Below are 23,862 nucleotides of genomic sequence, written 5' to 3'. Positions count from 1 at the left end.
TGAAAGACAGGACCCTAGTTTGCATCATTTCTGTTATACAAATTCTACTCAGTCATGGTGTTGTCATGCACCATTGAAAGTCTCAACTGATTGTTACTTGTCTTGTGGCTCCTGGTTGGCCAGCTCAGGGACATGGATGGAATAATTCAGGATAAGCAGCTGATATATCTCAGTTCTCCTCTGAAACCAAGGTACAGGAGAAGTCAGAAGAGCTGTGAGCTGAGTCTCAGCAGGTAGTGGACCTGGGACTTGAAAAGCATACACTTTTGGACCTGAGAGCCTGGAAGATCACTGTGGTTCTGCAGCTCAGAAAAAAACAAAAACTCCTACACGTGGTAAAACCTAGAGAAATCAAAGTGAGCAGCTCTCTGCTGTAAAATGCACCTGACCAGTGTTGAGAAACAGTGGAGCTGGCTTTAATTGACTTATCGTGGCAACTTTCAGCAGTGAAATTATGGCAGCAAACATTTCTGGGCTCATACAGAAGCAGCCAGGTCCAGGTGGGTGATGCCCAAGTCAGTGTCCCTTACAAAAAGCTGTTAGCCAGGACAGCTTGGATGATGAGAACAAAAGCAAGTGTTCACAGATTGCAACTAAATTTCCCACTGCAGTATAGACATAATCATGTAGCTACTAGGTAATCTCCACACTAAAAAAATAAATTTAAGGCCCATGCCAGTCTTTTAAGACATTTCATTCTCCTCTAATCCATTTCTTCACCCTAGTCCATTCTTCTGTACATCTAATTTGGATTTTGGTGAACTTTACAGCTGCCTTCCTCCTGCTGAGAACAGACTGTTGAAAGAAGCATAAAGTTTCACATCCAGTATGAAATGTAACTGCTGCTGCAAAAAAAAATAATAAAAAAAATAATCTAAGGAACTGTCAAGTGGTTGCTAAGACAAGTGAGATGTAGCACTTCGGCAAGAGCATGTTCAGAACTATGAAACAGCTCAGTGCCCTGCGTTCTCCCTGTGGCAGATCTGACATTTGTGTGCATTGCTAGCTTGGGGTGAGAAATTACCCAGTATTTTCCATTAACTTCTGTGATGCCAGGCATCATAAAAAGTAAGGAGACACCAGTTTTCAGCTGACCTGGAGGTAATGTCAAGAAAGCAAGCTACCCCAGCCACCTTACCAAATTACAGACAAGTTCTGACTGTTACCCTGTTGTCTCAGCCAATGGTGGGGGAGCAGGATGGCCAGGTAGGGCAAAGATACAGAAAAATAGCACTTGCCCTTAACTTCATCTCAAGAAATGGTTTCTGAATAGGAATCAGGAAACTCATTAGTTTCATTCCCTTTTGTCCAGTAGAAAATCTTTCCTCAAAGAAACATCAGATCAGAAAATGATGCAAGGGTAAAGAGCTCTGGGTCTGGGTCTTAGCCTCCTGCAGCCCCAAGGACTTTTTTAAGGTAGATGAAAACCTCCCAGGTGTGCAAGAGGGAGTGACATGAGAACTTCGGAAGGATGTGTGGTTGATGAGGAAAATTGTTGAGTCGTGGGATTACTCGGAAGAAGCAGCAGTTGTAGAGGCTGTTAGGGAGGCTGTTTAGAGGTAGCATTAATTACTGGGTACACAGTGAACAGATGTGCTGCATGAGCTAAATATGGAACAGTGAGCATCACAAATACTCATCTCTCTGTTGCTTGCATGCATACACAGACACACACCTATCTCCAGAAAGGCAAGGCAAGCTGAGGGCTCAAATAACAAACCTTTGTTCAAAAAATCCTTTCTGTCAGAGGGAGTCTAATATGACTTTTGAGACTTTATAAAATTTGGCACACTGCAAAATAACAATCCAAAATTCTGCTCATCTCAAAACCACCCTTTATTGTGGCTAGGCAACAAGAGAAACCAGAGAAGGTGCCTCTGGGTGAGGCTGTGATTTCCAGTGACCCATCTGATTTCCAGTGACCCATCTCATTTCCAGTGGGAGCACTAGGATAGATGGAGCTGACAGAGTGTGCAAGGAGAGAAAAATGCCCCGATCTGTTTTTCTAAGGTATACCCTGTCAATGAAGCATGATGGAGAACATCTCCATGGGACTTACGCTGGGGAAAGACTCTGCCAGCCAAATGCGAATACAAAGAGTGCCTGACCTGTCTTCTGTAGTCATTTTATCTTTTTTTCTCTGCCTTATTTTATTTTCACTCTGCAGCTGCACTGGACATGTCTTCCCAGGCGTCATCAATGCAATGCCCTCCCTTGGCTACCCAGGGGGAAGAGTGAGAGTGATGCCACTAATGGCTTTGAAACATGAAACTCTGCTGTACACGCAGGACCAGCCATGTAGCTTTCCCACCCCTGGTTTGGCTCTGGTCACCCCCATTCTTTCTGAGTGGCAGCAGGTCAGAGAAACACATGAGCCTCAGAGGGAACAAGAAAATAAGCTAACTCCCATCTTACACAAAAGCAAGGGAAACTGGATAAAGCCCAAAAAACAATCTGAGCTTCCTTCATAGTTCCCACTCTGCTGTTTTGAACAAAAAGTTCCTTCTGGTGCCTTGGTGTCCCCTTTACTGCAGCAGAAAAAGATGTTCCTCATTATTCCCCCTTACAATGCAGATGTTTGTATTACCCAAAATCTCTTGCCTTCTGAGGGCAATTCTAACTTTGTGCCTGAATTTCTGAAAGCTTTTCTATTGCCTTCCCCTTACCTGCTGATGGCAAAAGACTCTGGGTGTAAGCTGTAAACAGAAAAGGCATAGGATCTTCTTTGGCAACTTCGAAATAATCTGGAATAAGCATTTAGTAAAGTGTAAAGAAAGAACGGTTTACATTTACTAGAGTCTTCAGGAATAAAGCTACTGGAAAGAGAGAAAAATTCTAGTCCTGCTGTCTGCCTGTATATGCTGTGTGCCCTTGACATTGAAGTATCCCTCAGTCATCTCAGGGGGGTCACTGGGACTGATTAGAGAAGGAAGAGGGGATGTTACCACAACTAGCATTCACACACCATGAAGTCAGGGACCAGCTGAGATCTGCTGTCTGCAACCAGACCCGTGGAAATGCTTTTCTCTCTCACAACTTATATGCATCTTTAGAATTGTAGGTAAATTAAGCAGCAAAGGATTGTGAATTTAAAATTCAGATGAAGTAAAAAATGAGGAAGACGTTCATATAGGCATTTCAAAGTCTTGCAGAAACCTAAGCAAAAGCATCCCCCAGAAACAAGACACCAAATGAAAGAACTGCCTCACTAAATGGTCATGTTGCTGTTGCTGTGATAGCCAAAGAAGCAAGACAAGGTTTCTAGACAGAGGTAGCATTTTTTATTAGGCCAGACAGTATCCTTGGAAAATCAGATAAACCATATGGATCCAAGTTCTTGTCTCAAATATAGATAATATATTAGACAGCCTTTTGGAGCCCCACACTACTCTGGTTTGACAGAAAAGGGTTGGACAGGATTCTCAAGAATATCTCAAAGCACGTTAGATACTGTGTAATGTGGGTAACAGAACCTAAAGGTTGTTTCTAGGTAGAGAAAATTTGTTTTGACTCACAAATGCCTCTTTGTTTACATGAAATAATCTTCCTCTACAGTGTTCAGAAGGCATTCAAAAATGTTCTGACAGTGGGGTTTTTTTATGATGTAATATATAGTCTTATCTCTTAATTCCAAAATGGGAATGACTACATTTTTGTATCTAATCCTAAATTTTAGTAGCTGCTTTCAGAGCCTTCTCATCATATCCTTTGGGCAGAATAAGGAGATTATGAGCAATTTCAATCTTGGACTCACATCAACTGTTCTTTCTCCAGACTCACAAACTGTGAAATATGGGCCATCCAAAATATCTAAATATGGAACTGAGGCCAATGCACTTGTTATTTGCTGCCATTTTTTATAAGTACTTGGATAGCTATGGGCTATTGTGATAAACCTGAGGATACTTTGGTTTTGCATCCAGTATTCATTAGTGAACACCTTTGCAGTGTGGATTTAAAGAATTATGAAGGTTTTCAGCTGTGGACAGGCAGAAGGAAAGAGTTTCCTTTCCTTTGCCTTATTGTTTCTCCTTATTTTATAACTGTCATGCAAAAAAAAATAAATTTAAAAAAATAAAAATTAAAACAACAACAAAAAAGAAACCATGTAATGTGCCACCACTCTTCAGTATCTCAGGGTACGCACAGTATGTCACTGGGAAACTACTCAACATCATATGTTCAGCCAATGAAATTAGGATGACTGATGAAAATTTGAAGTCTTTTTGTCAAAACCAGTGGAAGAGACTGGAAACTTTTGAGGACATCAGGATGGGTGTTATCCTTAGTGCTAAGCTGGACTAACTGGGTCTTTCTCAAAGAGCACTGGGGAAGTTAGATTATAAATGAAAGCACTAAAGGCATTTCCCATAGGAACATAAGAAAGATCTCCTATGTTCTTTCAAATGTAAGGACAGCTTCTGAAATCAGGATATAACTAGCATATAGACACAATCTCAGGTTCACACATGAATCCCCATTCCTTGTCTGCCCACCTGGTTTACATTTTGGTGTACACCCAATTCTCTACCTTGCTATGCATCGTCAGCTGCTGCAGCCAGGGAACTGGGCTGGAGAGCTTTTGGGTGTTGCTGAAATGGACAGCACAGATGCAGCTGTTGACTGCTGCAATGGGGGAACACAACAGCAGGTGTTCTCAGTATTGTTCCCCACTAAAACTGAAACTTGTTTGGAAGCAAGAGGTAAGCAAGAAGTTCATGGGAGATGCTGGAATTCCCTAGCAACTTTTATTTTTGTCAGATGAAACGAGGACTTTAAATCAAATTTCCCAGTCTAATTTCTGAAGCATCACCACAACCTCAGAGTTACAATCCTAAATGGACACCAATGCAGAGCATAGCAACCTGCCTTCTCTTCACTGACATACACCAGCAATTACTAATGCTGCCAAACTGCTCTGAATCATAACCTGTGAAACAAAAGGAGATTCAATGAATCACATATGTAACCTCATTGTTGATAAGTTGTTTGTTGTTTTTGTTTTTGTTTTGTTTTGTTTTGTTTTTCTGATACCAACGACTTTTTGAAAACTTCCAAGTCTATAAAAAGTAAATGAATGTCAAACTGGTAACCGAGTTAGTTATCTTTAGTAAGCAGTTTCACCTGACTTTGCACCGGGTAATGAAGTACAATGTAACACCAATACAGACATATTTTCATGCTGCTGAAAAAGTATCAGAAGTATGTGCTTTTGGTAACTGTTGTTTTTGTAACTAGATACCATAATGGAGAATTTCAGTAGTACACATTTTATAAGCAACATTGAAAAAATGATCCTTTATTTTTATTTTTACTTGGGCATCTCTAAAGGAGGTACAGTCCTGCTCCTGCTCTCCTTCTGAATGTGGCATTAGCACGTTCATTTGTTTTGTTTTGTGTTCTGGGAGAAGCAGCACTTAGTTTGCAGTTGAGGTACAAAATCAAGAAAATTGTGGTATGGCGTATTTTCTGAAGATGGTGGCATTTGGTGTATTCTTGGTTTATTTTTTCAGAAAATTCTTAGTTTATTTAATGAAATAGTTTCATTTAAACTGAATTTTGGAACAAAATCTTGTTATTGGTACAACAAATAACACCCAGAAGGACTGCCTTTAGGCTGCCACTGGGGAAGGGATTTTATGAAGAGACTCCACAGCATCTTTTTTGCTGGGCTGATGTTTTTCTATAATGATGGGTGCATTGGTTTGTCTGTCTCTAAGCCAGAGAAGGTGAAAAAGCTGACAAGTGTGATCAGGTAAAAGGCTGAATCTACCTGAGATGGAATAATATGACTATGACTTACAAGCTTTAACCGTGATCTACAAATAGAAAAGACTCCTTTAAGCAGTTCAGCAAGAACCAGAGCCAAGAGATGTTCAACAGAGCAAGGTATAGTCCAGAATATTTTTTCCTATAGCGTTTTTATGCAGTGTTTCATGCTTCATGGGCTTTTTTTTTTTCTCCTGTGGAAAGGCCAGAGCAGCAGAAGTCTAGAAGAGAAGTAGTAGGTAGTAGTAGGAACAGAAAGACACAGTATTGCATTGTTTTCAAGCTGTGCTATTTCTGTGACAGACGTATTTTTGAAAGCAGAGGTTTCAGCACAGAGTAACCATAATGTTTGATCCGTAAACGCCAAAAACGAACGTGGAAAACACAAACAAAGCAGACGGCTGAGAAATCACACACATCTGCTCCTCTTCTGACAGAGTTTTAAAATTGCGTTGCCGATCTGCTGCCAAACAGGTCTGATACCTGCTCTACTGACAAAAAGCAGCCTTTCCCGGCAGCAAGAGCGGGCGGGTGCCGACAGCCCAATCTCCCCGCGCAGATGTGCCCCTGGCCCTGGCGGGAGGGGGGACGCGGGAGGGGAACACCCCTGCCCGCAGCAGGAAGGGGGGCAGGCGCTCAGAGCCCCCGCACCATCCCCGCCAACTCCGGCACCCTCGTCCCGGCCGGGGGCGGCCCGGGCGGCAGCACCGCCCCGGCGCGGGCGGAGCTGCGGGGGCTGCGCGGGGGCTGCGCGGCCGGGAGAGGCGCAAGCCCTGTCTCGGCACTCTCGTTTTAATTTCTTTCTTCACCTATCTGTCTATTTATTTATTTATTTCTGAACCTATTTATTCTCCCCCGCCAGGTCGAGGTTGGAGGTTTGCTCAGCCCGTCTGGGAAGGGAGAAGGAGAAGGGAGCGGGGCAGGGCGCGCCCAACGCATCCATCCCGCGGAAAGTAAGCGCCTTGCAGGCGGGCAGCCGCGGCTTCGCGGGCGCGGAGGGGAGGGCAGGGCAGGGCACGGAGCGGAGGATCCGCGGGAGGGAGGGAGGAAGGGAGGGAAGAGGCGGGGACGCCTGGTAGCTGCCGCTGGACATGGTCCCCGCGGCTGCGGAGCCTGGAGCTGGACCGCGCCGTCCAGGGGCTACCCGGGGGGTGCCCAAGCAGAGGCTCCTCCGCATCGCCCCTCAGGACGCCTTGGTCGGAGTGGCGTTTGTTTTTGTTTTGTTTTGCTTTGTTTTTACCTTGGGTTGCTGTGGGTGAGAGGTGCAGGTGGGTTTTTCTGCCACCTTTCCATGCCTCCCAAATAAGTGTGGAAAAGTTTGTGAAGGAGCAATCATAAGCTGAGACTGGCTGAAGAAGCTTTTGCTTGATGCCAGGTTAAAAAGCTCGGGGAGAGCCGGGGCGCTGAGAAGGTGCTGGCTGCTCCCTCTGCTGCAGCTATCCCGGCTGAGGCTGCCAGAGACTCTTCTCCTCTCTTCAGCGCAGCCCATGAATGGGTTTGTCCCCGTTGCTGTTAGCACAGACATTTCCGTGCAAAAAATTCCTCTTCGCCTGTAGGGGCGGTTGCACTTTTAAAATACTAAATAAAAGTATCTTTTATTTCAAGCTGTTTTCCCACGCTGTTAAATGTTTACTTTGAGTGAATAGTATGGCTTTCGAATGTGGTGGACTTCAGAGCATGTATATTATATTGTTTTTGTTTTCATGTATGTCCTTCTCATGAATGTGGATTCCTAAAAGTAAGTCTGTAAGTCTGCATGCAAGAGGTTCTCTCAGAGATAGGTTTTGGGAGCTGGGAGATACCTAAACATCTGGATCACAGAGCCTCCTCTCCATCTTCTAGGATTACTTCTAAAGACCTATCTACCTCTTGACACCTCACATTGGGACTTAGGGCATGGAAAAATTAGCCCAAAAAAGATGGTAATTTTGTTTCAGCGTTGGGAAATCAAGCCCAGGTTGGATGGGGCTTTGAGCAACATGGTGCAGTTGAAGGTGTTCCTGCCCATGGCAGAGATGTTGCAGCTAGATGATCTTTACAGTCCCTTCCAACCCAAACTATTCTGGGGTTCTGTGAAGTCCCACACAGTCCCCCATCTTTCAGCTATGTTTGAAAAAAATATTTTGGGAGATAACTCTGGCTGGGGATGCTTCCTGTGAAAAATAATTCAGTTTCTCATGTGGAAGACAAGGCTTTGTGTATAAAAACTTGAAAATATAATATTCCTAATATAAATCTGGCATCAGGACCTTCATGAAATTTCATCTGGGATTGTCTTTGAAAATTTTTATTTTTTAAAAAATAACTTTCCAGTATAAAGCTAAGTTCATAAATGAAGGAAAATCACAATTTCAAAATATAGCTTTAATGTGAACTGAACAACAGGTTGATTAAGGCTGTGTGGATATCTAAATATAAGGGTTTTTTTAATATCTCCTCTGTATTACAAGAAAATAATGTAAGAGTAATGTAAGTTGTTTTGCAATATAACTTTGAAGTTTGATTTTATTTATTTTATGTGGTTTTGTCTGTTGTTAAATATTTAAAGTGAACTAAGCATCATTTTCGGTATGTTGCACAACTTTGCAAAGGAAGATGGCAAAGAATCTTCAATTAGAAATAATGAATGAGTTCATTCAAGAAAACACAATAAAAAACCAAAGCCAAAAAACCAGAACAACCCTGAACCTTTAAAGCTAATATGGTCTATAAGTTAGTATTTATTTTGGGGCAAAATGAGAGAGAAAACCTAGCTTCTGGTTTTTATCCTACCCAGTATCCTGGTGTAGGATACTGCTCAAACTAATGTGTGGTGGCAAGTGCAAAAAGAAGCCTTACACACTTAGTATTAATGCCTGTCTTCCCAGAAGCTGATATAACATCTTTTGAAGCCTTTTTTTTCCAACAGACTGCTTCAGAGAAAAGTGCAAGCAGTGATGGGTGTCTGTTTTGCTGTATCTTTAGATTACGACTGTCAGAACCGGTTAACAGATGAAGCATTTGATAACTGGTGACGTTAAATGAACTTTTGGCCCGTTTCACCTGGCCATATGTGTCTTATCACTTTGGGTGTGTTTTCCTTTCCATATCAACTCAGACAAACTCAAGGAGACAAAGTGAATGTTCACTTATTTGTTTCGAATGCAATTGTAGGCTTCATTGCATCTTTCTTAAAATTTTTTGAGACATAGAATTGAGAGAATTAGGTGGAATTTGGTCTTTTAAGCTCCTGGAATTGCTATAAATTAGGAGGTTTCAGGATATTCTGCTAGATTGTGGAGACTTGGGGAGTGCAGAGTGTCATCTGTAAGACAGGGCTGTGAGAGTTGCAAAGTAGCCTCTATTAGACCAAGCTATCTGGACTAACTAACTAACTAACTAAATAAATAAAAATCAAGTGAACCTTTGAGCAGACAAGCCCATTTTCATGTGTTTTTCAGCAACAATGTGTATAATTGATTTAAATGCTAACATTAAGTAAGAATTAAACCCATTCTTTCAAGGGGTTGGTAGAGGAGTTTAGAGGCTTGATTGAAATCTGAATTATGGCTTGTACTTCATCCAAAGGTGTAACAAAAACCTTTGCACTTTATACGTGAGGTGTTAATAAAATACTTACTCTGGCACAGCCCAGAGACCCTGTAGCTCCTTCCAAACTTTTTGAAGCACATCTTAGTGTGTTCTTTCTGTCATCTTTTACTTTTAAATGGTTGCATGGCTTGACCTTCACAGTGTGCCTACTAACTTCTTAAAGTGTATCTTACTTGGGATTACCAGGGCCTGCTCCTCTTGCCTTGGCATTAAGGCACTCTTCCCAGGGCAGAACTCATCCCACTGAAGCCAGATGGGTTGTGGTCAGTGGAGAAACAACCTGGGTACTGGGCTGTGCCTGCACACCTGGTTGTCAGACTGCTAAATTTCAGTCAGCTGAATCCTATCCAGGGAGTAAATGTCCTTTTACAAGCACTGTAAATATGAATGTAGATCTACATTTTATTATTTATATTTTTATCTCAATAGAGATACATATATTAAGTTAGTCATATTTGCTAAGGAGATTATAACCTTTGGCTTTTTCTAACACCAAGGCTGTGATGCTTTAACAGTAATACTACTCAGACCCTTTCATTGTGATTATTTGGATGAGGTTAATTCCCACATGGAAACAATTATGATGACATACTATAAACTTTGCTACAGATTATCTAGGCGTAACCAGTTCAGCTTGGAGAGAAAAAAAAAAAAAAAGCAAGCAACTGTAACTGAAATTAATCTGCATTTAAATCAGACTTAAGTCTCTTCAGATGTTGAAGCTGGATTCTGCACTATGCTTTACAGAAGAGAGGAGCAGATTGAACTGACCGTAGTTGAATTCCTCAGTGAACAGGCACATGGAAACAGATTTGACAATACTGCCTTCAAAGTTATGAAAAAAAACAGATCAGTTTCGTAGAAGATAGTGTGTAAATCTTTTCTTTTTTCCTCTTCTTTTTTTTTCTTTTTTCTTTCTTTTCCACTGGGATTTCTTCCTTCTGAAGTTCTCCTTCAGCCCAATGCCACCATGCTTTTTTCCTCCCCCCAAAACATGCAGCTAGTTGCCTTTCAGTCATATATTACTGACTGAGAAATGCTCAGCTTTGTATTTTTAAGTAGTTATTTCATTTGTGCTTTATTCCACTAAACTTTAGTTCTGTTATTTTAAACATAATTATGAGTAAATTTAAAGTACATTGATGGTTAGTCCCAGTTAGTTTCCTTCTGTAATCTGCAACCAGAGTTGGAGAGAGGATTTTTATTATTTTTTAAATGATAAAAAAGAGGATTTCAAATGTTCTTTCTCATAGCTGTGCCACCTGAGACTCTTACCAATCTAAATTACCAAGTATGTTCTAAATTGGGAAAAAGCAGAAAGCATCAGAGTTTCAGATTTTCAGTGACCAAAAAGCAAAGTGCACGATTTACTCATCACAAGGGAAAGTCAAGAGAGACTATATACCCACTGCAGCAATGTGACATATTGAGCAGAATGACCTTGTGAAAGTAGGGAAATAAAAAGAAGAAATACCTGCTAGAAACATTTGCCATGATACCAAGATATGACTAAAAAAACTTCAGACATTCTCTCCATCTTCAGTAAACTCTGAACTGATCTTTCCAATTGGTTGACACATCTTTATCTACAAGACAACTTCCAAAAAGCAGTGGTTAGGAATAATACAGATGATGCTCCTTTTTAAAATGTATGTAATCATTCTAGGAGCACATGACTCATGAAAGAAAAGTTTCCATAATTTTTAGTTCAGCAAGCTATGGATATTATTTATTTTGCACCAAGGAGTAGAAATTCCTACGTATATATACATATGCACTTTATTCCTCCTGCCTTGTATGTCATAGAACCATAAAATATGCTGAGTTGAAAGGGACCCATCAGGATCATCAAGCTTTATATATACACCTCTCCTATGGAGACAGGCTGAGACAGTTGGGGTTCTTCAGCCTGGAGAAGAGAAGGCTCCAGAGAGACCTTATAGTGGTCTTCCAGTATCTGAAGGGGCCTACAGGAAAGATCGGGAGGGACTTTTTAGAAGGACATTTGGTGATGAGGAGTGGAAATAGTTTCTAACTGAAAGAGAGTAGATTTAGATTAGACATTAAGAAGAAATTCTTTACTGTGAGAGTGGTGAGACACTGGCACAGGTTGCCCAGAGAAGTTGTGGCTGCCCCCTCCTTGGAAGAGTCCAGGCCAGGTTGGATGGGGCTCTGAGCAACCTGGTGTAGTGGGAGGTGTCCCTGCCCATGCAGGGGTGTTGGAACTAGATGATCTTTAAGGTCTCCTCCAACCCAAGCCATTACATGATTCTATGATATATATCCATCTCTTTTTATAGAAATGTCAGTACAGAATTTGTCTGCAGCCATGCAGAAGGCTGGCTAAGCAGTTACGCATCCACATTAAGTTCTCTGCTATTGCTTCACAACATAAACGCACATTGTAGTCACTGTGTGTGGGTATAAAAATTCATGTCTGTGGTGGCAGAAAGATGTGAGGCTTTGGGTGTTTGGCTGCTTTATAAATAATGAAGGAGAACATCTGTCAGCTGGTAAATGTGGGAGAGGTGAAATTGATATTACAGCTCTGCCGGCCTTTATAAGCACATAAAAGCTTCAGAGGCTATGCTTGATATTAGTCTTTCTGGGTAAAGAAATACTTTCTCCTCTTCTTAAAATTCTCATAGTTTTAGTCATGCTCTAGCCAAGACTGAAGCTTCACTTGGTATGGATTGACTTAATGTAGAAGAAGATTTGGGAAGCTGCTGCAAAAGATATGTCTTCCCATGCATTTTTTCACCTGAGTAACTTTGCTAGCAAGCTGCAAATAGCCTTCTCCTCCCTAAACTGTGAAATAGGGAAAAATTGATTAGAACTGCCAAGGAAACATCAACAAACTAATTTTTCTGTCAAAAATCTGAGAGAAAAACAAAATGACTGAGAAATACTTTTTGCGGTTCAAAAAATGAGGAACCTACCTTTTGGTCTTGGTATGGAAAAGGCTGCTTTTTTTCTTTACCAAGTTTTTATTTTCTTTTTTTTCAGAAGGACACCCATTGTCAGAAAAAACAGCAGGAGCTGCCCTTTGGTAGAAGGGCTGCCCATTTGCTCTGAAGGAAGGGACCATGCTAAAGCAGCTTTTGAAGACATTTTCCATTCTGATCTTCAAAAAAGATTATTTAACTTGATCCTGGGTTTAACTAAAAAAGATGAATTTGAAGTGATTGTTTGTTTGGTTCTGCTGCCCTGGAGTTAACTGGAGAACTGACCACTGGAAAGGTCTAGTGCAGGAAAACACTCCTGTGCGACAGTATTTCACACCTGCATGAGGTAGCTCAGCTGAGTGAAGAGCACAAGACTCCTGAGATGGTTTGACCTGTGATGGAAGGATGCTTCTGGGAAACTGCTAGAGGACTTCAGCACAGGGCGTCTGGCATCTCTGCCCTCACCCATTTGTGTCAAAGTCCGAAATGAACCACACTTGGACACACAACCTGAGCTTTGGTGCACCTACAGACCCTGTTGTGCCAAGGGCTGGACTCTCACGAAATGGGCACACAGTAGTGGCTGTTTTTCTTGGATTTATCTTGTTTTTTGGTTTCATTAATAACTTGATTGTCCTCATCCTCTTCTGCAAGTTCAAAACCCTCCGTAACCCAGTCAACATGCTTCTCTTGAACATCAGTATCAGCGACATGTTAGTGTGCATCTCAGGCACAACTCTCAGTTTTGCATCTAACATCCATGGCAAATGGATTGGAGGGGAGCATGGTTGTAGGTGGTATGGCTTTGTCAATTCCTGCTTTGGTAAGAATTCACTGATAATTCTCTTTGCTTATTCTTTTTAATGCTGTTTTGTGAAGCAACCTGATCGATGAGATCACTGCTGCTCTATGGTAAACAGAAGGGTGCTTTGATTGCCTTGTTATGATCAAACACAAGTAAAACGTATAGTTTAAAACATTTTAACAAAAGGCTTTATGAAAGAGTAGCACAGATCTGATGAATACTTCCCAATGTGTCCCATTTTTTGAAACTTCTTTTTTTAAGAGCTAAAAATGGCATCTAGGAAAAGGCAAGCCACTGGGAGGAGTTTGACTAAATGTATGAACAAATGTAATACTTGCCTCTTTTTCAGGAAATTCTGTGCCAACACTGAACTACAGGCCCCTCAGTACTGCTTCTGTCATGAACAAAGCCTCCTGAAAGTACTCCATTTACCATTTATAATTATCTATTAATCTATTTTATGAATTCCCCCATGTACCAGATAATTACAGTTTTCATCATTAGGTGCTTTCTGTTCTCCCTTAAAGGAAAATCTTGATTTTAAAATTACATGCTTGCAGATTCAATAGCAAATTAAGTCATAGGAATAGATCTGTTGCTAATGGTCAAAGTGTTCATCAAAGCTGTGGTAAAACAGTGTTCAGCATTCTTCTGCCCAAAGAAAACTTTTCCTACAACCAGCTTTTGCACTGCTGGATTTGCTGGAGTCAGTGGTTTGACTTCATTAAAAAAAAGGTTAAGGAAAAACAGAGTCAGAGGGTTGCCTTCATGCCTCCAAGGTGGCCTGTTGCTTGAAGAACTACATGACCAAGAGGTGACCCTTCTGCATTTATTCCTATGTCCAAAAAAGTTCCACTACAGTGTAGACTGGCCTGTGGATGCACATGTAGACATGATCCTTATCTCATAAAAACTGGGGAACCTGGCACAGCTCTTTCTTGCTCCATATCCTTGCTTTCATGCATCCAGGCCACCAGGCACCAGGATAGGATCAAATGCATCCCTGGCTCCTCTCCCACCCTGGAGTTTCAGTGCATCTCATGCAGGCACTTTGGCCTGAGAAGTGTTCCTACAGCCCTTGATGTAGAATCAAGCTGTGGATGTTTCCTACCTGAATTATAAACTCTCAGTGTTTCCAATGGTGTGGTCTCTGGTACCCTTCCCTTCCTCAAGGGCGTGCTCTGCTGATGACAGTTAACTCAGCCTGGCAGCTTCCCCTGGGAAACTTCTGCTTTGCCCATAGTGAGGTCTCAGGAGTTACAACTGTTGCATAATAGAAAAGCACTGACTTTGGCCATCCAGAAATAGACCCCCCCTTTATCATCAATACCTTGGTTTATTTGGGCATGCTGTTTTCAGTTTAGTCTGTACAGAGCAGGTTGACGTGTCTTCTTCCATGTTTTGTTCCCATTTTTGTGAATTTCATGAATTCAAATATTTCAGTAACTAGTCTTCTAAGGGAGAAAGAGGTTATGACTGGGTTTTCTCCATGCTTTGATTTAACTTCCTTTTTATTATTTAGGGATGGGAAAATAATCTTTGAAAGGAGTGGAGAAAAGATATATGTTTAAGGAATTATAAAATAACTATGTTGAAGGTGCCCTTTCAACCTTCTGGCTTTTGTCAGGATACCTGTGTGTTACCACCCTGATAACTATAGAAATAAATCAGCAAATAGGTAAGTTTCTCCTGGAGTGGCTTGCCTATGGAATGCTTCTTCTAAGTCAGATCTATATATGTCAGCTGGATGGCAGAAGTGCAGATTTCTGTGCTATTATGATACCTGTGTTCGTGTGAGAGTTTCTAGTGCAATTCTTAAAACTGATTAGGTCATCAAGGAACAAGCAAGCAGACAAAACCACAAACCCCAGAATGCCAAGGGTGACCTCAGCTCCTTGGAGCCATGTTGGTGCTGTCAGCAGGGTGTTCTGGGTGGCTGAAGCAGCCTGAATGCAGGTATTGATCTATGAACATGGAAACTTTTTGTGACAGTGTTAGAAAAAATTCTTTTGTGATTCTTGTCTCCAAGTCTTGTCTCCAGGTTAGTCAAGCAGGACCTACCTTTCCTGAACCCATGCTGGTGGGACCTGATCCCATGGCTATCCTGCACTTGCCATGTGAGTGCAGATGAACCTCTCCATGATTTTCCCTGGTACTGAGGTCAGTCTGACAGGCCTGTAGTTCCCAGGTTCCTTCTTTGGGCCCTTCTTGTAGATAGGAATCACACTGGCCAACCTCCAGTCATCTGGGACCTCCCCTTTTATCCCCAACTGCTGCTAGATGATAGAGGGAGGCTTGGTGATCTCCTCTGCAAGCTCTCTCAGTACCCTCTGGTGAATCCCATCTGGCCTCATTCTTTCACAAGTACATCTGAAGGGCGTACTGAAGAAGTTTGCTTGCAGAGCTATAATTAAAAATATTAACTGGAAAATAGTATGAGTAGAAGCACATAATAGTAGCAGGTTGCTTAATGTTTGTATGTCTCTATGGACAGATCATATCTGCTGATAAATACTATTATTCATTAGGTTTTTTTAATTTTTTGTACTCCAAAGTGTGCTAAGAAAGAGTTACAGTGTGTTAGCACTTAAAAACAAAATGCTTAGGTGTATGATTTATCTACTTTTTTTTTTGCATTCAGTGTTTGCAGTAATTATCACAGGCTGAACAAGGATCCATTGAATGTAATGGCTAATTTTTTTAACAGCTATTGAAAAGTGACATGAGAGAGCTGTGAGCTTTTTATTGAGACTTGCAGGTATTATTGCTAAAAGAAAAAAAGAACAACAAATAGCACCTCATTCATTGTAAGATTATGTTCCTTCTTTTCTGTGGACTTTGGAAAAATTGTATAAAACTTATCAAAGTGATTCAGAAACTCAAGAGGTGGAAAATAATGTATATTCTGTGTCATAAGCCGGTGGTTTAAGACCTCGCTCAGTGGTGCAGTGTAGTTGCTGAGGATAAGACAGATTTTGTCAGCAAGAGGATTTTTTGACACCTGAATAGTCCGGTTTAGATCACAGCCTTTGGTCTGACTACTGTGACTACCTTGTGAGTGGCAAAGCTGATTAGATTTATAAACATAAATACAAAAGCCATAAAGACTACAAAATACTGTATGAGGCTGTGGTATAAAAGGAGCATGTAAACACACAGACATGGCAAAACTGTATAGGTTGGGAGGAGAACATTTCTTTGTAATTTATATTTTCTTTCAATCCCTTAGCTATATGTATATATATAAATATATATATATATATATACTTTCCATTTGCTAAAAATTAATTTACAGTCCTTCATGCCTCATGTCTGATGTTGGCCCATCAAGGTCAAGAGGAATGGTCTTGATGTTCAGGGTCCAGAATAGAGATGTATAGTAAGAAGGGTAGTTAAAAAGAACTGAAGTTGCACATCAGTCTTTGTGAGAATAAACATTTCAGTATTCTTATCTGTTCCTTTTTCTTACAAGGTAGATCTCATCCTACTAGGATAAACATCAGTATGGGGCCAGAATTTCAGGTGATCTAACTGTAAAGTTCACTGGCTTCAGCAGAATTGAACTCTCGTGTACCAAATGAGGATATCTACCTTTTGTTTAAACTGCAGTATCATAGAATCATAGAATCCTAGGGTTTGGAAGGGACCTCAAAAGATCAAAGATTTTCCTAAATCATTAAGAAATGTGAATTGTCTAGACCTGGTGAGTATTTGATGATGTTTATAACTCACCTGAACTGACTTAAAACTGTTAAAATAGTTTAAAATACAATTAATTTTTAAAAGGCTTTTGAGAAGGACTGTGTTTTAGTATTTATTTTGTTCCCTCTCAGTTTGTTTTTGTGATGCTATGAAGATAACTTCTTCCTGTTTAAAGCCAAATTGAGAATGGAGGTTTCATCCCCCAGGTTTGTGGCTGGGATGAAATCTGAGTTAGTGAAAGTAGGAAGAAGATTTTTTTCAAATGTAAATGCACGGAGAGAGAGCCCTTTTTTTTTTTCTTTTTTTTCTTTGATCTAAAGTGTCTTACCTTTTTTAAAAATCACAGAACTGTTGCACTGGGAGGTGATCTGGAGAGCAGATCTGATTCTCCTCCCAGCAAAATTGACAGTGTGAAATATATTGACACCGCTTACTGTGGAATTGAGCTGTAAGTTCTCTACTGGGCAACCCAAGCCAGTTCCAAATCATGACCCAAGAACCAGCACCAGAGGGTTGCCATGTGCACAATGGAAAAAATATGAAAAAATGGTGGGTGTTTGCTTCCTTGTTTCCACACATCTGCTTTGTGATTTCAAGCTATTCACTCGAAGCAGAAGGTTTAGACACTAATGGAACTGCAGATGCTGAACAATAAGCATTTAATGTGGATTTTAAGGAGAACATGAACTACCATGAGACCTATGATAGCAGTGTAAGAACTGTTTGGTCTTGATCCTGGGGAGCATTAGGGATGGAGCTGGAGGAGGAACAGCATGGGCTACTCCCAACATAAATGCTTTTACCCTGGTGCTTGTGCACATTTGCAGCTCTGTCAAGTAGGTCACTGCAGTGGAAACTGCACATTGTGGCTGCACTAGGGAAAGGGGTGGATTTGCTAAATTTGGTCTCATTACCCACCACTTAGCCAGGGTTTGACAGGCTCATGGTTATACATTTAAGCAAACATGGAAAGGGACACAGGGACAAGACACATTTTCCCAGATGAACTCTGAGTAAAACTTGGCAAACAAGCTGAGATAACTACTGTTAAATATATATTGAAATGATTAAGCATTAGATTTTAATTTAAGAAAAATACATTTAGTAACACATTCCCACAGAGACCATATATACACAAAGTAATATGCCATCCTAAAATGAAGTTTGTCATGTGGCTTTAACCATCTCACACGTAATCTCTCCAGTGCCCTGTTAAACACTTCATATCTTTGGTCAGATGAGAACTTTCAGAAACATTTAATATTTTCCCAACATACTTGCACTAATGTAGACTTCCCAAACATGTAGGACGGGCAGAATTTGGGCTCAGATGACTTCTAGAGTTAATTTTCAGAATCATTACTTTATTCCATGCCATATCAGGATTAAATGTTAAATAGACTGATATATAAGATATCAAGAAAGGAAAGATAAGGATTTCTTTGGCTCAGGAAATACAATGCTAGATTAATGCTGGAAAAGTTTCAAGGCACATCACTAGCAAGGATATTTCTGTGACTGTTGAACTCTTAACTCATATTTTCAGGTGTCTGCTGGCTGTTCCTCAGCCTCCATGGTAATTAAAATACCTGAAAGTTTGTCTGAGAACTTGATTCCAATACTTCATTTAAAAAAAAATTAGTTCAGATTAATGTTGTGTAAGTGAACATCACTACGCAAGATGACACAGAGATGCCTATGCCATGTGAAACCTGTGTGATTTGAGGCTGTTTTCCCACACAGCTTCCTGTCTTTGTCCTGGGTGCAGGAGAGAGCTACGTTCTTAAATCTGTTCTAATTGAAGTGAGGCATGTATATGTGTCTTTATATCTATTGACAAACCAAGGTCCTATCTAAATGAGGACTTTAAAACACTATTTTCAGAAAACACATAGTACTCAAATATGTGGGTAGACAATCTTTTCAGTCACGTTAAAGCAGTGATTGATCTACTTCCCTCATAAACTGCCAGAGAACACACTGAATTAGAAACAAGGTGCTCATTATTTTGTTTTTAAGTTCAGCTGCCTTGTGGCCTTAAACAGATTATATTCTTCTTAATCTATTACCTTTATTTTATATGATGTGGTTAGACTTGCTGCACTAAATTAAGGTACTTAAATTTAGAGTGCAGACTTCTAACATGCTGGTAGTGTTTGGCTTATGAGACGGAGTTGAGACCTTAGGTGAAATTAATGGCTCTTCTGTGAGAAGATATATTTGTTTCCAGGACTAAAGACATAATCTCCCCTTGGATTGATTCTGGAAAAGCTCAAGCCTGTAGTTTTCTGAGACCTGACACAGGAAGTACCTCTCTCAGCAGCTCCTCACCAGCCTACTGAACATGGGTAGCTACTTTTCCAGTGAGTTTGGGATGGGATTAAAAGTTACATGCATATAGATGAAGTGCACAGAAAACATAACTAATCAGTCATGTTTAGGAAAATGTATTTCTTCATCAGGCACCAAAACTATTCTCTGAAGGGCATAGACTCTGTTATGCCTGTGGTCAACATGAGCCATGCAAGCTTTTCTAGGTAGTTGTTCAGTATCAGAAATACTCTGCTGGTACAAAGAGGAAGAGGAGTTGGGGTGAAGGGGCCTGGCTAATGGGTGTACATCAAAGGTACTTACAGTTCCTTTATTTAAAAAAGGAGAAACTTTGTCATTACCTAGAGGGCTTCACTTCTTTTAATACAGTGTTATAACTGATAGATTGTCTTGATAGATTGTATAGCAAATAGAAACACGAAAGTACTTATTGAGGAGATACATCATCTGAATTCTTCTTTGGCATCCCCTTTCTGGGAAAACTTAAGTTAGTCAGCTACTGGTTTTATTCAAATAATTAATCATTAAGCTAGTGTTATATTATTAAATACACTTCTGAGGGTCATATTTACATGAAAAAAAGGAAATGCTGGACCCCTTAGAGACAGATGGGAATCATCTGACTAAAAAGTGACACTTGCCAATCCCTCAGGCTTCTTTCATAATCAATAGAAAAACAAATTTGTACTGACAGCATGCAAATTGTCTGACGTATTTGAGATGTTCTCTTCAGGGTGATACAAGCTGTGCCCTACAAGCATCCATTTATCTCCACTGACTATGAAAGGAGCCCACACTCAGCCATAGATAATTGTTCTGTACTTCTCTAGCGTCATGAGATGACTGACCGTCACAACCAGGGTTATTGTTGCTCCTTTTGACCTTCTGCTGTTTCCTAACTTGTGCTTAAAGTTTCCTTCCCAGTTCAGTGTCCTCTTTCTGGATGTTTGTTCTATGTCTTTGTTTATTTTTAGTTTTTATAGGCATTACATGCTGTACAATGTTGAAAACACTTGGAATAGTTGTCCAAGAGTAAGTATTTGGCAGACATCTGCTGTTTTTCCATGAAGAGGTGCCCAAGTCCTCTTTCAGAGCTTGAGATCCCACATTCATCATGTAGAGAAAATGCTGTCTGTGGTCCCTACAGATAATTCATAGTCTTGGGCTTTTGTGTGCAATTTGAGTGCTTTAAGCAGGCAGTCAGCTTGGGCAGAGGTTTTGGAAAACCTGATAAAGAAGAAATTATGCCATGTAGAGAAAGTGGTGCTTTGAATATTATTCCTGAAATCAGAGATTTCAGTCTTGTAGATGTTTTGACATTAGTTTAGTATAAGAGAAGGTATTGCCTTTGTTATGGCAGAGCATCACTGCAGGTCTTGTTCAATTTGCCCATGTTTTTAAGTTGTTGAAGGACATGAGTGCTGATGCTAACAGTGTTAGGCCAGATCCTAGACTCTGTATTACCAGGCATGGTTGCTTCTCCCTCCTCTGGTCTGGGCAGCCCTAGCTGAGCCCCATTTCGACACCACAGTGCAGTGGGACTGTGGGGTGCACCAGAACCCCCACACTTCCATCCTCCTCACCCCTCCCAGCTGTCAACACAGAGAAAATTCAAGCACATGGCTCAAGGAGGAGCTGGAGCGTGCTTTGAACAGGTTGGTGATCCTCAGGTGCCCTCAGTGAGCACCAACATCCATGTGTAGATTGAGTCATCATATTTTCCCTTGGCTGCCATCCTTAATGTTTGCTGCTGTGTTTCCTTATACGATAATATAGAATCTATTTTCCTAATGCATGAACAAAAGAAGACAACAGAAACCATATAGAGACACCAACAGTGAAGGGTGGAGAGCAGCTTGTGCATCTGTTCCTGTAAAGAGGGATGGAAGAATTCTGTAAGAAAATAGATAACTGCTTTGACAATTTTTGTGCATAGTTGTCAGCTGTCCATGTGAAAAAAAAAAATGCTCTGCTCATGCCCAAAGTCTGTTTCTGTGCAAGTGACCAACTGTGTCCTAGGCTGCATCAAAAGAAGCGCGGCCAGCGAGTCAAGGGAGGTGCTTCTCCCCCTCTACTTTGCTCTTGTGAGACCACATGTGGAGTAGTGCATCCAGCTCTGGAGCCCTCAACAGAAGAAATACATGAAGCTCTTGAAGTGAGCCCAGAGGAAGGCCATGAAGATGATCAGAGGGCTGACGCACCTCTCCCTATGAAGACAGGCTGAGAGAGTTGGTATTGTTCTGCCTTGAGAAGAGAAAGCTCTGTGAAGAACTTACAGTGGCCTTCCAGTACCTGAAGGGGCCTATGAGAAAGCTGGGGAGGGTGTAGTGAGAGGATAAGAGCTAATGGCTTAAAACTGGAAGAGGATAGATTTAGATTAGGCATTTAGGAGGAAATTCTTCACTGAGAGGGTGATGAGACACTGCTACAGGTGGCCCAGGGAAGTTGTGGTTGCCCCTTCCCTGAAGGTGTTCAAGGCCAGGTTGGATGGGGCTCTCTGAGCAACCTGGTCTAGTGGGAGGTGTTTCTGCTCATCCAGGGGGGCTAGATCTAGATGATCTTTAAGGTTCCTTCCAACCCAAACCAGTTGATGATTCTGTGACTACAAATTTCTGCTCATGTTTGATGCTTTTCTATTGAGCAGCCACACTTGCAGTTCAGTTGTATACTTTTGTTTCTGGGACATCACTCTACATTACAGTACATGTTGCAGAATGCCAAAGTCTTTATGCATGGAACTGCACAAATAACGTAACTTTACATAGAGAACTGGAATGGGAACTTAAAGGCAGACACCACATCAGATTTATTGGAAAGTTATTCTGGCTGTAAATTGAGTCTAAAAGGTCCTGGTTATAAGCTGTGTTTGAGATGATGGAACAACATTTCTGTCAGAGTTAAGTTTAATTGTTTATGTTTCCAGCCCTTCTCCCTAATCCTGGTTCACAATATTAACCCAGGCAACACTGCCTGGTATCAGTTTTCTATTACTTTAGGAAAAATAGAAACCAGCTGTGCTGGTAGTCAGGCCGTGAAAAAACACACTATCGAAATGTAGCTGTATTTCTGGTCCATCAGTGGGTAAAATGAAGTAAACTACAGCCATGGAAATAAGCAATATTCAATCAAAAAAAGCATATTAGAGAGCAATAGGCTTTGTTTGAGAAAGGCTATCAAACCCTACTCTTTTTAACTACGTGAATAATAATCTTTAGTAACTCTTAAGACCGTCTTCTCTTCTACACCTGAACAGAATTTGTTAAGTTTTTGAAAAAATGTACAACATCCCTAATGTGTACCAGAGAGCAGATATTATCTCAAGCCATTTCAATCCAAGTTATATAACTAGTGGCTTTTTTTCCTTAATGATGACATTCATTTGTTATGTCCAGTTCTTTCTAGGAAGCATTTAAGCAGAATGCTACATCTTCCAGTCTAGTAAGCAACTGAATACTCACAGGCTTTTCAGTGATAAAAGAAATACAGGACCATTGGCGTAGCTCCAAATAATGACACAATAGTAGATAATAACTAACAACATGATTCTTTCCCCTTCTTCTCATCTTTGGTGAGTGCTTCATACTTGAAGTAATCAGGGGGTTTGTTTTGTTTTCTGTTAGCGTGTCTGCCACTTTTTGAGTAGAAATGTCTATCAAGATGAGAAAATAATTTACAGCAGTCTGTTAGCAAAGTGTGCTGATGTGGAAAAATAAGTTTCTTTGAAAGCTGGAGCTATCCTATTTATACTTGTATTTTTCTAGGTATTAACGCCAGCTGAGATACTGTTTCTGAATCTGGAGATTCAGTAAATGTCTAATAAGTTAATCAACTGCCATTGATTTACAGACCACTTATTGTTCTTGTTGATTTCACAGCTGACATGATTCTCTGCTTAAAATAATCCTAATGCCTCCTATTACTGGAAGGTTTATGGATTTGGTTTTGTTGTGGGTTGTTTTGTTTGGGTTTTTTTTAATACTAAATCAAAATGACCTGTGGCTGCTGTAAATTTTTTCCATCATTGATACAGACAGGAGGAACATTTGATATCTGTAGACAATGAATGCAGGGAATCACAACTCCAGGTAGCTGTTTCATCCCCCTGACATCCCACCATTGCTGTTCTGTGAAGTATCCCTGTGCTTTCACTCCTGAGTGCTTTAGGACCTGGTTACTTTTCTTCCTCCCCATGCTGTGCTGGCCCAGCACACATCAGGGGAGGCAGATGAGTGAGTGTGTTCACCCTGCACAAGGGTGAAGCCTCGGGTTCCCTGGCAGTACCTTGACTCCCCTCTCATTGGTTAGTGGTCCAGACCGTAATGCCCCTCGTTAAGGGCACCATCTTTTAAAACTACTGTGTTAAAACCATTCCAGGCTTCACATGCTTCAGCTGAGGTTTCCTCATGCCAGCTGTCAGCATCAGGCTCAGTTGCTCTGGGCAATTTCAGCCAACAACTCTTCCCAAACTGTGGTACAATTATGTTACTTCTCCTGTTAGTGGTTTCTTAAATCCATTTCACAAGCAGGTTGGATTGATGGGCCAAGGCCAATTGTATGAGATTCAACAAGGCCAAGTGCCAGGTCCTGCACTTTGGTCACAACAACCTTGTGCAACACTACATGTTGAGGGAAGAGTGACTGGAAAGCTGTCCAGAGGAAAAAGATCTGGGTGTGTTGGTCAACAGCCAGCTTAATATGAGCCAGCAATGTGCCAAGGTG

The 23,862-nt window shown here is 40.9% G+C and overlaps 1 protein-coding gene across 1 annotated transcript in view; it reads left to right on the top strand.

Annotated features, from left to right (window-relative positions):
• The first annotated feature begins 12,721 nt into the window (after window positions 1-12,721).
• LOC127392181 (parapinopsin-like) overlaps window positions 12,722-23,862 on the top strand; it is a 91,968-nt gene continuing 80,827 nt past the window's right edge. Inside the window, exon 1 of the mRNA XM_051635845.1 lies at window positions 12,722-13,128. Coding sequence (XP_051491805.1) covers window positions 12,792-13,128 — 337 coding nt within the window. The 5' untranslated portion in view covers window positions 12,722-12,791. The remainder of the gene's footprint in view (window positions 13,129-23,862) is intronic.

This window comes from Apus apus, chromosome 1, assembly GCF_020740795.1.
Source record: "Apus apus isolate bApuApu2 chromosome 1, bApuApu2.pri.cur, whole genome shotgun sequence".
NCBI classification, from domain to species: domain Eukaryota; kingdom Metazoa; phylum Chordata; class Aves; order Apodiformes; family Apodidae; genus Apus; species Apus apus.
The sequence above is the reverse complement of the archived record's forward strand: the minus strand, read 5'-3'. Positions and strand labels throughout refer to the sequence as shown.